General features: G+C 51.1%; 1 protein-coding gene across 1 annotated transcript in view; it reads right to left on the reverse strand.

The window, feature by feature from the left end:
* SH3BP5 (SH3 domain binding protein 5) overlaps positions 1-17,403 on the reverse strand; it is a 70,884-nt gene that overhangs the window by 7,561 nt on the left and 45,920 nt on the right. Inside the window, exon 4 of the mRNA XM_080808074.1 lies at positions 6,764-6,928. Within this exon, the coding sequence (XP_080664200.1) occupies positions 6,764-6,928 (165 nt within the window). The remainder of the gene's footprint in view (positions 1-6,763; positions 6,929-17,403) is intronic.

Below are 17,403 nucleotides of genomic sequence, written 5' to 3' on the forward strand. Positions count from 1 at the left end.
ATAAAATAAAATAAAATAAAAATACTCTGAGGAAATCGGCGGACAGATGAAGAGTAAACTAAATTCCAAACAGAAGAGGATGCTCTTCTCTGTGAACCTGTTTCAGAAAAGTTTGGCTGTGGCCATGCCTGGGAAAGAAAACGAGGAAAAGCAAAAATCAGAGAAGAATGAAATATTCTCTGACTGAATCGATGTCCACTTCCTCCTGCTCAGCCCTCCTGCCACAAAGTGGCTCCTGCCCTGGCACGGGGGCTGATGGGCACACAAATGGGCCAACAGCCCCAGCAGGGACATCAAGGAATGGGGAGACCTCATGCAGCCAGATTTGACCGCATCGGAATGGCAAGGCAATCCCCACATCAGGCCCGTTCCCAGATATTCCTGCATTAGCCATGGTGGAGGCAAGGGGGCCACAAAAGAATCCAGGATCCAGAAGGGGCAAACTTTCCATTTAAACACACAACTATCAAGTCACTCAGATCAGATTCTGAGGTTCACAGACACCCACGATCAGGAGACCTGTCAGTGTTCTGGCAGGAAATTCTTGTGGGGACATTTCATTGAGCCTGTTGATAAAAATGAGTTTATATAACCAGCAATTGGGCTGTTGATGGCCAAAAACAAGGCAGCTGAAAGGCACACTCCCTGACACATGGAAATGATGGTCCTTTCATCTGTCACATAAAGAAAGCAGAAGAACAGGCCCGCCTTGAGGAGAGAGGAGGAAGGAGACAAATGGTGGTTTGGGCCATGTAACCAGCTCACCAGTTCCTTCCCGTCTTGTAGTTACAGCTCATACACATGTTCTCAGATGAACTGGAGAGGCAGGGGCGAGGCCAGGCTAGCACCGGAGAGGAGCCCAGAGGGCCCCCACCTCATGGGTCACTCCCTCAGACGCCAGCAGGACGATTTCGGGGAGGCCCTGCCATGCCTTTAGCTTGGGGCTGCTGCTGCATTCCCACCCCCTCAACAGCCAGTCGGCCCTCAGAGAGCTTATTTCTGCACTGACTGGTAAGACGGATTTTTTTTAAGTGTCAGGGAAAATGGTGAAAGACTCAAACAAGCATCAGAAACTGCTGGGTGTCCTGGCTAGTGTGCCCTTCCCGGTCATCTTGGGCTTACGCTGTCTTGGAGCTGTTTCATAACCCTGTATGTGTCAGAACACGGGCAGTACGGCAGAGGGGGTCTCAGCCTGCAAGTGACGATGAGCTGCATCCCAGTGGAGAGGGGTTCCAGGACGGACTGCCCCGAAAATACTGATCCATTCTGCGTGCTTGCAAATTCACGTCAGCATGCCTGACTCTCTGTGTGTTTCTTCTTTGAAATAATCACATCTTACTGATTTCCTCTTTAATTAGGGAATTAAATAACATTTTGAATGGTTTACATTTATAGTTATCATTTATGCTTTTACCTTTTTAAGAATATAAATATCTTAGCAAAGGCTTCGATGCTTGAGGTACTTTTAAACAAGAGAATTAAAACCGTGTCAGAGAAGGGAGGTACGAGGGAACTGATCTAAACTGGCCTGAGGTGATGTGCTTGCTGAAATGACTTCTCGGCTAAGCCCAAGGGGCTAAGAAACCCTCCCTCTCTGCTTCAAACATGAAAGATTTCACAATTTTGAAACAAAGTACACAAAAACCATCCCACACCTGGACACTTAGGGAAACAGCAGTAACTCTTCAGTCGTGACTTAAATCTCAAGCATTAAGGATTTGCTGGTATGACCTTCCTGAAAACTCAAAACTCCAAGATGATGAGACGATGACGCCTTCTATTGGTGGAAACTGTTGCATTATGATCAGATGTGATGCAGGGTTCCTCTTTAAGGAGTGGCGTGAGAGCACTTTAAATAGACCTTTGCATAAAAAGCTGGGATTCATGGCCATGGAGCAGGAAGAAAGCCCACAAGCAGCAGGACCCACGCCAGCTGCACACAGACCCTCATCTCTCTCAGCCCCTAGTCTGCAAAAAGAAGCCCGTCTGTCTGAAATTAAACACCCAGGAAGCTCCAAGCGCTTGGCAATATTGCCAGTGAAGACCCAGGAGGAGCCGCGTATGTCACCATCCCCCGCTTCACCCCTACCAGGCCACATCAGCGTCTCCCATCCCCATCTGCACCAACTCCCAGCTCTTGGAAGAGACCCCTCCAACCCCCAACTCCTCTTTCCGCCTCCAGGGAGAAAGTCACCATGCCACCATGGCTGCATGGCAACCAAGGAGCACTCCCCCACCCCGCCCGTCTGAAGCCCAGCATCAGGCATGAGCAATGGCAGGAAAATGGGGGGCATGGCAGCCCAGGACCGGGGGCTCTGTTAGGAAGGCCAAAGCCACAGAGAACACCAGCAAGCCACAGAAGAGAGCAACAAGGTAGTCCCTTAGCACCTCAAGGTAGCCCCAGGCTGGGCTGAGCAACCAGACAGGGGCAACTCAGAACTGGGGTACACACTGCTATCGCCCTTGCCCTCCTCCAAGCCTGGCTTGATAGCTAGCTGGTCCAGACTCTGCAATGGCCTTTTCTCTTTACCCCCCATCATTGTCACCTACAGTATGCAGAGAGCACGCTGGTGACCAAGCCGTGGATGGCCAGCCTCACGGGCACAGGTGTAGCCAGCAGCCATGGCCGCCACTCTGGGCTGTTGGGAGGGCTTGACAGCAGAGGTGGCACGGGAGCAGGTTCTTCAGGGTGGATGGCTGGGGGAACGGACGTGAAGGGGAGGAGGCGTGGCGGGCTGAACTGGGCTTTATCAGCAGAGGCTGCAGCCCTTCCCTGCATCCACCCCTCCATCCCAAAGTCCCACCCGCCACCCGAAGTAGGGTGAGCACGCAGGACTCAACAAAGGACCTCGGGCAGGGCTCAGCTTCCCGCTGTCTCTCCTGGAGCTGGAGGGCTCTCGAGGGAGCTAACCGTCCAACAGGAAGAGAGTCTGAAACTCCGTCAGGATGGCCGAGAACCTTCTCCCCAGAGAGGGCCTGTCCTGAAGATGACCCACCGGCTGTGTTCACTTCTGGGTGTGCCCACCTCAAGGTCTGTCCCAAGAGCCCAAGGACTGACCCCCAGGCCAGGGCCCAGTGGCAAGGTTTGAGGCCTGCTCGACCTGAGCATCCAGAAGCAGCACTGGAGAGGTCTGCAAGTGGGCAGCGGGCCCTGGAGGGGGCATGCAGGCCAGCAGCTACCTGTGCTCAGGATCCAGGGGAAGACAAAGGTCTTTGCCTCTCCTCCTGGGTCAGCAGGACAGAGAGCAATGTATCTCCAGGAGTGCCAGCCTGGCCACCTCCTGAAAGCCCAGGGCGGGCAGGCAGCTGGGTCCCAAAGGCCTCAGGGTCCCTACCCACAGCAGTGCACAGTAGATGCACACAGCAGATGCTCCAACAGCCGGGCCCTCCTGCCTGGATACCACAGCCACTGACTGGGTGAGCTCGCTGGGCTGGCACAGCCTCCTGGCCGGGCCCCAGGCCACCAGCACCGCCGGCACTGCCTGACTCCTCAGAGCCCTGGGTTCCGGCTTTCCCAACTCCTCTGCGAACCCCAAGCCATTGCCTGTGGGCCCCGCCACCCTCAATGTCCCTGAGCTGAAATCGGGGCCCTCCTGTCCCCAGGGAAGGCAGTTTCCTGGTCTCCTCAGAAGCTTGGCCACTGGTTCAGGCTGTTTTCAGATTCTGCTGCAGAATCCGCTTTCTCTCCACCGTGCGGGAGGCGGGTGGTGCGTACCCAGCGGCATCAGGGAAGCTGGCCTCAACAGTTCACGTCTGCCACCATAGAGGGCCTTGGATCCCCACAGCCAGGCAATGTCCAAGCCCCTGGACCTAGGGCGAGAGGCTGGCTCCATGCCCCTTCCTCTCCAGAGGCCGCCTGCTGTCTGTCCGTGGCCAGGTAATGCCTCCCCATTCCTTCTCCCTCTCTCTGCTCTCCTCTGACAGGTAGCAGAAGAGCCCATTCCTCTCCCCTCAGATACCTCGTCTCCTCTCCTGTCTGACGAAAAGCGATCACCTTCCCACAAAGGCTGCTTCAAAGCCAAAATAGTGGAGGCTGGAGGAGCCCCTGCTGCCCAAGCCCCCAAGTAGTGAGCAGCAGCGACCGCAGGCCCTGTGTCCCCAGAAGGCCACTCAAGTGCAGGCTCAGCCCGCTCGGCGCTGCCTCACCGGCTATGGCTTCTAACTCCCTCCTTGATCCTAGCACCGAGCAGAGAACTGTCCCTTTGTCTCTGTCTGTGGTGTTACATGTGGCCTAACAGAGGACAATGGGACTCCTGACATTGCTTACAGTTTCCTAGAATGCTGGTGCCAGCCATGGCTTTAGGGTATGGCTGCCCAGTGTCACCATAAGAAGTCTGAAGGGAACGAAAAGGAGACACAGACAACCCTGGACAAGGAACAAGGGTAGGTCACTACACCATCCCTCCACGGTGCCCGGGGCGGAGAGAATTACACAGCCCAAACCACTGCTGCTTCCTCAAGACAGCCCGGACCTTCCAGAGCTCTGGCTCTCTGACAAGATCATTAAGGTACTTTTTGTGGAAGAAGAGGGTGAGATGAAGTTAGCTCCCTTCTTCTGAAGAAACAGGCTTCCTGGAGTATCCAGTGTTCAGACAAGGCAGGAGACACAGTCTGTACCCCTCCTCATCTTCATCCCCATGAGGTTCGGGGAGCAGGCAACATGAGCCCCATTTGGGGAAATGCCAAATCCAGAGGGAGATCCATAGCCAAGCCCAAAAGGAGGGTCCGCACCATCCATCAGATTCAGTGTGCCCCTTTCTGAGTGAAGTTTCTCAGTAATGCAGGGACGTGGTTAGGGAAGGCCCGGCCACCAGCTCTGTCTCTTGCTGGTGCCTGTTTCCAACCTTGCTTCTTCCTCAGGAGTTCAAGCCTATGCAACCATGAAGGAATCTGGGGAAGAGAACAGGAGCCCCAGGGTGGAAATCCTGCCTGTGAGCCAGAATGCAGTGATCCTCCCATTACCAAGAAACCTCCAGTGACCTCAGTGAGCGCACACTTCAGAGGACCCTCCCCAGGCCCTTAGGAGCCCGGGTGACCTCAGGAGGCCCAGGACCATCTGGTACAGCCCCACAAGTTGTGCACTGCCCAGCCCCAAAAAGCATCACTCTCAAGGAGGATGGTATGAATGGTGCTCCCAGGAGTTGTACAGTGTGGAGGTCCTAGGGACACCTCTTCTTGACCAACCACTCACCATCCACACTAGGGCCCTGGGACTTACAAAACAGGTTTTAAAAAAAAGTCATAGACATGTTTTGTTCCTTTTTAAAGAATAAAGAGTTTCTGAAATGATTTCTTAAGGCTGATTCAGATCTCCAGTTGGGGTAGAAGGAGGGCAAAAAGAAGAACAGGCCTTTACCTAATTTCTTGGAAGGAGCTACTTTTTTTTTTTTTTTTTTTTTGGTCCTTTCCACATCTGTCAGACTGTGGCTTGTCAATTCCAACTTCTACTTTGGTTTTTCACAGGCTGACCCAGAAAAGCTATTCCAGCATGTGTATGACTCTCTGAACATCACATCCACTAGGGGGCAGGAGGCCCAAAGTCACAAGAGGCCAGGCCGGGGATCTGGGGCTTCAGGGGAAGGTGGTTCAAAGATTTGACTTAAAGTCATTTGTGTGTCAGGCTTTCTATTTAAGGAAGCACAAGGCATGCTTTAATTACCAGATCCCCTAGGACTTGAGCCGCTGTGGCAAGTGACACTGAAAAGGGAGAGGCTGCTGGCATCATTAACTCCTGACTTTTCTATTCTAGCCCCACAGGTAGCAAGACCCAGGGGGGTTACAGCTCCCAATCCCCCTCTACATCGCCCCTCCATCTAAGGCCTTTGCTGGAGCTGCTGAAGCCACGTGTCAGCTCTCCCACTCACCCTGCAGCAAATCAGCCTGGAGAAGTGGATAGGTATTCAAGAATATTCTGGGTGACTCCTAGAAAACCCAGTGGAGTTAGGTAGAGGTAACAACTCCAGCTGAGCGAAGCAGCTGTCTCGATTTTGAGCAATGTGGTCAGAGAGCAGGTCATGGGAGCTGGTAAGAAGCCAGACAATAATGGCAAAAAACCTGGAGTCAAATCAGGGTAAAGATCACACACAGCCCACTTCCGGTTCCCATGCTGGCTGCTGCATTCCCAGCCTGGCCCAAAGGCCAGACTTGAGTGCCCACTGGGTTCTGGCCTCATCTATCATGGCCCCTACCTTCCACTAACAGCACACACACCCCAAGTCCAGGCCCCACGTGGGTTGGGGCTGTTAATCAAAGTCTTCCACCTGGGATTCTAAACTCAGCCACTTCCCCTGGAACTTAGTGGGAACGGGCCCTGGAAAAAAACATGCTCCCTCTGGGAAGCCCAGTCCACAGTTAAGACCTTCAGGGACGATCTAAACCAGACAGATCTCAAGTGACGCAGGGAAGGAAGAGCTATACCCGTTACTGGGGGACCGTCACTCTGAGTGTGGCTTTGTACCAGGCCAGCAGAGACCACACGGGGAGACAACCTGTGACTTTCAGAGAGCATTTCTAGGCAACAAGTCTGGTGTCTGTCTCCTCTACTTGGGGGAACCCCCAAGGGGAACCCTGGGGAACCCAGGGCTCATCAGGACCAGAGGGGCAGTCTGGATCACATGGATGAGGGGAAGTATTAAGGATGCTCCCATGAGGGGGAGGCCCCCGATGCCCACACGTGTGCGGATACCTGCAGACACGGACACATGCTGGCGAACCAGGCAACCCTCCCCACCCCCTCCTGCAGGCGCCCGGCAGTGACTCATACCCTCTGGGTGGCGTGATTCAGCATCTCCTGCCAGGCTGAGTCGAACTGCCGCTTGTCATCCTCCAGCAGCCGCTGTTCAGCCAGGGAGATGGTTTCCTTAGCGGCACGGAGCACCTCGGTGGCCCTCTGGAAGTCCTGCGTGGCTTTCTGAGCCTCCAGCTGAGCCTGCACAAGAAAGAACCCTTGTGAGGCCTCAGAAATGGCAAAGGCCCCCTCTGGCCCACCACACCTTCCAAGAGATGAGCTTCCTGAGGGCTAGGACCTGCCCCGTCCATCTGTGCCTTTCCAAGTGGGAACAGCCCTGGTAGCCAGAGGGTCTTGTAAATGCCAGACAAGGGGACAGGTGCCAGGGAGGCAAGCAGAGGAGTCACAGGACCCAAGAGACCAGATAAACATACCAGCTCTTGGTCAGAGTTGAAGATGGCAAACCACAGGTATGGCCACCCGTGGCCTTTCACAGAGCTCTCATGTGCTGGTGAGGCCAAGGTGGACAGATACGGTGGTCCCCAGTGCCGTCTCTGCCCGGATCCATGGCCCAGTGCAATCAGGTCAGAACCAGAAGGGCCCCTGGAGATCACAAATCCAACAGCTTCATTCTACAGGTGACTCCGAGAGACCCGGTCAGGCCACACAGAGAGGGCGAGAAGCCGAGCTGCGACCGGACACCAGGCACTGCAAAGTCCCACTATGTGCTGTCACTCTGCCAGCCAGGCTCTCACACAATTCACACTCACTGACGGCAATCGGGAAGGACTGAACGGTCACAGCACGGCCCCTGCTTTCCAGGAACGTCAAGTGGGAGAAGGCATGTAAATCGTAGCAGACCATACATTGGACCGCCACCAGTCACGTGTGGCTAACAAGCATTTGAAATATCCTTGATCCGCATGGAGTGTGAAGCACCCCAAATTTTAAAGACTTCGTACCAAAAAAAGAGAACTGTCAATAATCTCAATATTTGTAATGATCACATGCGGAAATGAGAGGATTTTGGATGTACTTGGTTAAACAGAGTATCTTATTAAAATTAATTTCAACTATGTGTTTTGACTTTTTTTTTTTTACTGTAACTACCAGAAAATTTGAAATTACATAGTTGGCTCACAGTCTATAGCTTTTAGACAGTAAAACATCTCCCCGCAAGAGTGGCCCATGAGATTGCATCAGGGATCAGCAAGACAACCCTCCGACCCCCACTCTGAACTTCCCAGCAGAGCACAAGCAACTACCAAATGCTGGCCTGCGGTGTCCGACCCACCCACCCTCAGTTAACGCGATCAGTTACAAGCCCCGGGGACATCCACGGGGAAGCCCCTGGGACTCAGGAGCCAGGGGAACAACAGGAGCCCCATCCATCCCCAGAGTCTCATGTGACTTAGAGGAAGTCTTGGAGAACCACAAGACAAAGAGGGTTAAGGGGAACAAAACAGACTTGGAACACACCAGCCCCCAAGGCAAGGGACAGCACGAGTGCCACACTCTATCCTGCAGGGAACAGTGGACACAGGCTGTGTCCGACCCTCCAGGAGGACGATCTGGTCAGGGCACAGACACGGGCATGGAGAGGACACCCAGAATCTGTCCCACAGAGCTGTGTGCCCCAGAGCACCGCAGGAGAGAAGGTGATAACGGACAGTAGGAGGGTATGCAGAACAAATCACTTCCAGGAGAGGAAATTCAGGTCTGCTTCTTTGAAAAGAGGATGATCTGGAACAGAGGACTGAAGGACAAGATGACCTGAAAAATGCAGGGTTGGTGGGTGGCCAACCTTGTGAACCACAGCGTCTCCAGGAAACCTTGACAAAGATGAGAATCAAAGTTTCAAAAGGTAGAGGATGGGCACTGAGTAATGCATGGCATAGTTGAATCTTTATATCATACACCTGAAACTAACACTACACTGGAATTAAAAAACAGAATAAAATAAAATTTAAAAGATAAAAATATGTATATTGCTATTAAAAAAAAAAACGGCTTCAAAAGGAATCAAGAGTGGGGCCTGAATGAACACCAGACTAACACTTCAACCAGGCAGCCTGCCCATCTGCGGTGGACTGCTGTGTGGCCCCGGGCTACACGGCCATGCAAGTGTGCCTCCGCAACACAGTGGGGACAAGGGGCCTGGCCCTACAGAACTGACCAGCCCACCGCAAAGGAACAAGACCACACAGATGCACAGCCCCCTCTCAGCACAAGACATGCTGCTCCAGCCTCCGGACCTGCAGGCCAGGCTGGGGATGTCCCGTGAGAGGACAGCCCAGGTGGGGCCCTCGGTCTGCCTAGCTGCACTCCAGGGCAAGTAGGACGGCATGGGCACCTGCTGCTTCGAAGCTCCCACCATCTGCCTCACGGACCACCTTTGGGCCTCGAATTGACACCAGCAGATGATAATTAATCCCAGGGGATTCTAACATTTTCCAAGGTGGGATGTATATTTGTGTTTTTTAGGAACTTTTAATATTTCAATTCAGCAACATTTAAGGGTAATCTCTCTTCCCCCAGGTCTCCCCCTGCCTGAATTAGGAAGCTTTTCCTTCAAACAAATGAAAGAAAGAGGTGAAATGTGGCCACTGTACCACAGACCCGGCACCCCCTTGCCTGCTCTCTTGCATCTGATGAGTTCAAATAAAGAGGCCCGATCTCTACAAAGACGGGGGCAACGGAGGCCCATCTGAAGGGCCTTTAGAAGAATATGCTCTCTGTCAGGTCAGTGGAGTTTCTGGATTTTCCACGAGGCTCCTATGCTCCTGTATGGTATATCAGAAAGGTGCCTGCCTTGTCTTATCAAAGATCTAATATGAGGCATCGGTCAACCTTTGACCCACAAAAACGATGGCCTCTCTCCATCGCTTGCCCACCTACTCACTCATTCAAGTAAGTATTGGGTGGCTCTTCAGCACCACTGTCTGTTCTCTTCATCTTACCTGGGAAGAGAAACTGTATGTCTCAGGGTGAGGCAATGTGCCAATTAAAGAACCTAACTTCCCAGCTGTGAAGAAAGCTAGTGCCCTTCTAACTCCTAGCTAGTGAGATACAAATGGACATTGAGTGAGCCTTCCAAGAGGACTCCTTTGTCCTTCCATTGTGATAGTAACACAATGGCTGGTGCTTCAACAGCCATTTGGGGTCATGAGACAACCTCCTAAGGATAGAGGAAAAGTAAGTTAGGTCCCTGCCCTGGATTGTCTATCTCCTGAGTTTTTAAATGACTGAAAAAATAAAGGTGCACATTTAAGCCAGTTTTCCATTACATTCAGCCAAACTAAACCGAAATGATAACACATCTTCCCCTCTCTACAGCTGAGTTACTCTGCAAACCCCACAGAAGTGACTACAGCAACTAGCGTTGACTGGTCGAATCTCCCTCAATTCTTTCTGGCTGCTCCCAGCCCATTTTACTACTAATAAGCCTGAGGAGCCAACCTTTTGAAGATTCCTAAAGAATCTCAGAGCTCATGGCCTCTTTGTAAGGCATTTCATCAAACATTTTCTGAAACCACATTCACAAGGAAAGACCAGGCAGGTACACACACAAGGGGAGGGAGCATTCTATCATACCCTTGGATGTAGTCCATTCAGCATTGTTGAGGAATCTCCTGCAGACTAATGTCTGGAGGGGAGGGGTCCACCCCAAAATTAGGGGTTCCAATTCAATCAGGAAAGCAGACATGTTCAATACAAGATAGACTGTGACAGTAACAGAGGTATAAAGTGCTACGGGGTTATAGAGAAGAAAGAATGATTTGTCAATGTTTTCCCAGAGAAGACCCATCAAGGGAGAGGGTATCAGGGACCAGGCCAGGTCACGGTAATACAGGAGGCATCCATGAGTTTACACACACATCTAACTGGGGAGGACTTAGCTCCAAGATTGCTTCCCAGTGTCCTAATGGGACACATGACCTCAAAATCAGAAGCTGACTTAGCAATCCCAACAGGGGCTGGTTAACTGGTTCTCACTGATGTATGAAGGAGGACACCCAGAAATCTTGGGCACAACCAATGCCAACAAGTTTTACCTTCAAACTCTAAGAAAGGACCCAAGCCCTAGTATTAATATATTACTCCTGGTATACACAAATCAGGTGGTGGTTCTCCTAGCAGAAAACCCAGCTGGCAAACTGAAGGGCCGAGGCTCTGCTTAGAAGAGTATTGACGTGGTAAACATTGGGGGAACTGGGGTTTAGCTACAAGGTGCAACACAGGACAACTATGAACATCTTCATGACTCATGGATACTAACAAGTTTCATGGAAATAGCTCTCTGGAAAAAATGAATTAGCTTAGTGACCTTCAATAGACTCCGACCTGGGGTCAGCTGTGATTGTGAAGGCCTCACATGTGTGGGTGTTCCACAGTGTCATCAACAAGGGGAAAGGGGAGCAGAGTGGAGAGGTCCGCCATTGTCAAGGCTGCCAGGAGAAGGGAGAGGCTACAATCCCAGCTGCTACTAGACTTCCCCCCCAGTCCGTATTTGGGCTCAGGAAAGACCAAGAGCATCTGGACTTTTGCAGTGGTTGCAACAAAGGGTCAGGGTAGAAGGAAGTTTAAAGATCATGCAGCTCAATGCCTTCATTTTTCAAAAGATGACCCAAAACACAAGACAATTTGCTGAATGTCCCACCACTATTTAGTGCCTGGCCATAGCCAGGAAACCAGAGCTGCTGACCCCTAAATGTGGCTATTTCTGCTCTACCTCTAATAGGAGGCTTCAGTCTACCCTTGACCCATGGAAACCGGATAGTATCTCTCCATCACTCTACCTCCGACCTGCATAACTTTGGCAAGGACATAAGCATCAGACAATCAAACAGTCTACCTGTAACTAACAGACATCAAGAAGAGCTGATCAGGGGGGCAAAGATGAGATGAGAATTCAAAGCGTGTGTGGGACTGCTGCCTCCCACCTGTGGCTCACCAGGCACACCAGCTAGTCAGCTAAGGAAACTGGAAAGGAGTCTTGTCACACATGGCTTCCCAAAATCATGCTCCAGCTGGGGGTGGCTCCAAGTCACGGAGAGAGCACCCCCTCGATGAGACCAGTCTTGTACCTGAGTACTAGCAAACCCCAAAGGATGGACACAGATGGTTGTAAGACGGTAATGATAGCAGTTGCTTTTTGAGCATTTATCCAGACTCAGATAACGTATGAGAGGTGTTCTGAATACAGGGCCTCATTTCAATCTCAAAATTTCACTGTGAGCTCAGTCCAGTTATCATCCCTACTTTGTAAAGGAGACCAAGACTCAGAAAGGTTAAATAAATTGCTCCAAATCACACAGATAACAAGGGTGAGATCAAGCCTCAAGGCCTGAGGCTTCATTCTGGATTTCTATTAAATACCACCTGCTGGGGCTACAAATTCCTCACAAAGACGCCAAGCTAAGTTTGGTCTTAACCCCTGCACCCAAATCAAGGCCACGCCAGCCACTGCTAGAGAGATCCAAATAGGTAGGGGGCGTGCAGTGAGAAAAGAGGTCAACCACAAGGACAGCACACTGCTCCCCCCAGAGTGCACACAAGGAGCGGGCCACTGCCGTCCGAGCAGAGCACTCACAGTGAGGAGCTGGCCTGCATACAGTAGGGTCCAGAAGCTCATCCTGCATGCCCTCTGAATTGAACTTCTCCTACTGCCTAGTGCTATTTCCTTATCTGCTCTTGGGAACAATTTGGGTCCCGCTAACAGAGGAGCAAGGAAGAAGAGACACAGCGAAGCGTCTGTCAAAATCACACACACCCATTCCAGGTCCAGGCCCTCCTGGGAGTGAAAGCACTTACAGAGCAACCGGTCTTCCAGAAACCCCTGGGTGCTCGTGCATGAAAAGGAAGATATGGGGGTGTCCCACTTTCTTCTAAAGAGGCTGGAAAAGACACCTACCTGAGGGGAAGCACAGGCTGCCCAAAGCAGGAGGTCAGTGACGACCCTCCCACGAACATGGGGTCGCAGGGCACCAAAGAAAGGGAGGCCCAGCTTCTCCTGTTGGGTCCATGCTCTGGCTGGGCTGGCCCCAAAGCCCACAGGCATCAGGACACGGTCGCTGCACTAAGCAGCCATTGGCAGGGGACCCTCTGTCCTTGCTTTTTCAACTTTTCTCTTTGTAAACTGGATATGGATTTTGTCCTAGCCTCTTTATAGTGAGTGTTGTCTGCCTCTGTCCTTGCTTTTCCAACTTTTCTCTTTGTAAACTGGATACGATTTTGTCCTTGCCTCTTTATAGTGAATGTTGTCTGCACTGCTGGAAAGAACCCATCTTCCATCTAGAAGCTCATGAAGAAAAGTCCCAGATTCCTCTCTAGGCCATCTGAGGAAAACAAAACCTTTGAAGGCACAATCAAAACCCCCACTGGCCTCGGTGAGGAAGGCATGTCCGGGACGAACATCAAAGGGGACAACCAACAGGGGCATCCGTTCTCTGTGTGATTCAAGCTCTAGTTTGTTTTGCATGTATTCTGGGCACTCCTAGACATCAGCAGCTGCCAGACAGTCTGAACCTCTCAATTCTGAACACTTCCGATCCTTCCACCCACCCACCCCCACCCAACCAAACTTCAGTCTGAGGTTAACCGAAGGGTGGCCGGAGATAGGAGCCAGCCATTTTGACGAGGCCATTCGGCTCCCGAGGACATTCTGGATACAAACATTTTCATCAGAATTACCCCAGAGTCGATACATTTCCATCTGAAAGCATTGTCTACAAAAAATTCCATTAGGCCCGTTCAGTTCCTTGATCGTTTTTCATCTCCAGTGTTTCTAATTTTGTTTGCTTTTCTTTAGTCAAAGTTATTTTATCAGAATCCATTCTTTTCTACTTCAGATCAATAAATTCGATTCACTGAACGGTTTCACCCATGTCACAGTTTACTACTTACAGCCTGTGCCATAGAGCTTTTCATTTTTTCTCTCAAACTCAACTTTCCTAGAGCAATTTTGTACACACCTAAAAATCTGCTGAGTCTATGGGACAATTTTCACTCAGTCCCAACTCTTCCCAGGTACAGATGAGCCCTTTTCAGTTAGCAGTAAACTGCATAATGCAGGATATAGTACATGATATAGATAAACAAAAGGTCCACAGTGTGTATCTGTGAAAATCATGACAAGACCGTGCGTGGTTCTGAGACAGAACTTAGGGCCCGCGGCTGTTTCAGAGGACAGACCACAGAGCTCTTTAGGAGATCCTAATGTCAAAGGAACCTCCTGGGATTAGAAAAACCAAGGTCAGATCAAGTTCTGTCCTGAGGTTAAATATGAGCTGCTTAAAATTAAAAGGTAAAAAGCTATTATCAATGTTCAAAACAACACAGCGAGAAGGGAGGAGAGCTGGGTGTGGGGGGGCAGGGGGTGGTGGCGCGGGTAAGATTTGCCAAAGCTTAATCACCTTAGAAGCTGGACGAAGACTATACGGGGCTCTGTTACACTTTTCACTCTGCTTTGTGTTTGAAATTTTCTATAATACAAAGTAAAAAGGAAAATGTTATCATTTACAATTACCCCCTTAGGGTTTTCTAGAACTGCACTGTCTAGTACAGGAGGCATGGGCCACATGTGGCTATTTACATTCAAATTCATTACAATGAAATAAACTAAAATGTCATTTTCTCAGTCACTCCAGCCACATTTCTAGTGCTCCACAGCCACACGTGGCTTGTGGCTTCCATACTGGACAAGGCAGATACAGAACATTTCCAGCATCACAGAAAGTCCTTCTGGACAGCACTGGCCTAGATACTGTGCAACCCTGAAACAAAGCGCAACAACTGATCTCAGCTGCCACCCAGAGTCTTGAAGCTGCTGTGCTCATTAAAACAGCACCTGCATTCCTACCTTAGATGATTAACAATCATGCATTTAAAAACCCATCATAAAGGAACCTGGAGGATACACTGTGGCCAGACCCTGGATGTGGGGAAGGCCCAGCCACCAAGCAGGATGCTGTGACCCTGTTCCTAGTAGGACCCTCTCCCACTCCCTGTGGTCATTCAGGGCCTCACACTGACCAGGGTGGGGTCCAACTCCAGGGTTTCAGTTGGGGGCTCTGAGGAGGTTCATCCAAGATTGAGTCCACCTTGGCTGGTCTTCTGTGCGGCATCAGCCTGCAGCTCACCTCAGGATGCAAGCATACACAGCCACATTGGACCCAAGGCCATCCCCACCCACTTATGGGCCACTGTCCCTCTGCTGTAGGTTGGCACCATCTGTCACCCTCCCAAATTTCCCCAATTTGGCCAAAAGCTTCTGGCAGGAGGAAGGCACAGGCCTTGTACTTCCCCAGGGCACGGGGGCTACTTAGTCCAAATCAGCATGTCAGAGCCTGTCCGTGAGCGCAGTTCTCTGATCCCCACCCCCACGCACTCCTACCCCATTCAACTATCAGCAGCTCACACGGTCTGCCAACCATGCATGGCACACCTCGGCAGGCCCCCAGATCAAATCCATTCTGTAGCGGCAAGGACATAACAGGTGCCCAGCCTTCCCCACCCACCCCAGCTAGAAGGAAGATACCCACTTCCTCCTTGGCTTCCTCTTGCACACACACACACACACTCTGGCTGGGCAGGTGCAGCAGCTGCTGGCTACAGAACCACCAGCTGGAAAGAGTTTGGGGCCGGGCTCGAGGCAGAGGCCTGACACAGGGGACAGCAGCAGTGCCCAATGTCAAGGCCCACAGGACCCAATAGCATCCCAGGAGCAGCCTGGATCCCTGCACCACAGAATCAAATCACCGAGTGTTCGGACTCGAGGAGATGGAAACAACGTCAATCAATCATTTTCTTTTACGGAAGGAAATTCAGAGTAGGATGGCCCGCTCAAGGGCATAAATCACATACCCCATTTCTTAAATTCTTAAATTTCTTAAATTTCTTAAATTCATTTCTTAAATTCTGCAAACGCAGAGTTCCTGTGCTGTGGGGGGTTTCCCCACATTCGGCACAGCTGTACCTTCCTCTCCGCAAGTCCATTCAAATGTGTCTCCCTCCCTGCCTTGGTCCCCACACTGTCATTCCCAGGACACACAAAGCATCAGCAGCGCCCAGTCGGAAGACCAGAGAGACACATACCAACCAGGGAAGCCATTCCATCCCTTCCAGGGAAACACACAAGGTAGACCTGGGCCATGACAGGAGACATGACTTGGGGCAGACCACTGCCTGCCTCTCGAGGGGGTGGAGAGTGCTGCCTTACACTGTGGGGCAGTGGGGAGGTGAGGGGAGCCAGAACACCCTGCCTGGGGGGACTCCACAGACTCTGTAACTACATCTCCTGACAGTTCTTTGTGCTAGTTGGGAGCGGCTGTTTCCTGCGAGGAGAATGGAGAAGCAGAGAGGTGGGCGTAAGAAGCACTGTGATGCCGGAACTGGGGACAGCATCTCCCTCCCTTCAGTCACAGCCGGGGAGTCAAAGGCTAGCAGCCATGAGGTGCCCCTGGAGCAAAGCTCTGATCCCCGAGTTCTCCCCTTCCTCTCCAGGGGAGGAGTAGGGGGCTGACTGGCTGTCACGCTGGGCTCTGTCCCTGCAGGCACGGCCCTCTGTATCAACCGCTGCACACAGAGTCGCCAGCAATTTCAGGGACTGCTCTCCAGAGAGCTGTGCCTCCAACACCAGGTGAACCACCAGGACCCCCTTGCAGCTCTCCAACGCCCAGGAACCCCAGCTCTTAACAGACCACAGTGCCAACAAAAGAAACCCTCTGGAGCCCTGCCCAGACCAGAGCTGACTGAAGGGCATAGTGAGGCCGCTGTGAGGCAGCACACTATGTGCAGGGAATAGGGAGCAATAGGGTCTATTCCTGGCACCCACGATGGCCCTTGTCTTGGGTCCACAACCTTGAACAAGTCATTAGACTTCTCGGTCTGGAATGCCAAGGCCTCTGCTAACTCCCAGGGAGCCTTGCTTTCAGCACTGAGGATACGTAATTATAGCAGGGCTCACAAGGTCATCCTGGAACGCTGTGTCTGGCTTCAACAGGTGCAAACAGTCAGCAGGCAAGTTAACCACTGAGCTATTTCACTTCTGCCATCAGCATTTTTATTGTGTATGTTTGCAAATCTTCCAAAATATAAAGTTAATAAAATTGCTTCTTGAGGTGCTTCTCAGTCAGCTATCATCTTGCTCTTTATCTACCAGAGAGTTCTTTCTGTAACCTCAAAACTATGTCCCTGGATTGGGCAACAGCATAACGCAAGGGCAGAGGGGAGGTTCACACTGTCAAGTCAACACAGAACAGCTGTTGTCAGGTCAAATGCTTTAAACCGATAGCAAGAAACACATTTTTAATACAGCCAGGGAAACGTGAAGAAGGACTAGGTACTGGGGAATATCACAAGAACTTTAATTTAAATGTGATTTCTTGGAGTTTTTTATCTAGGAGAAATAAAATTTGTAAGTATTTATGGTTGAAGCTATACGATATCCGATAAAATAAAATAGGAGACATGTGATTGGCAAGATGCTGGTTGCTGATGCTGGTGATGGTACAGAGAGGTCACTGATTATTCTCTCTACCTTGCTATATATTTGTAATATCCCATCATAAAAAGTGGTCAAGAAATGTTTTTTAAAGACCTGGCTATTTACCTGCCACAAAATCACAAAACTCAAGAAAATGCTACTCACTGAAAGGACAGAGGAAGGAAAGGTA

Source organism: Martes martes (assembly GCF_963455335.1).
Source record: "Martes martes genome assembly, chromosome: 1".
Lineage (NCBI taxonomy): Eukaryota > Metazoa > Chordata > Mammalia > Carnivora > Mustelidae > Martes > Martes martes.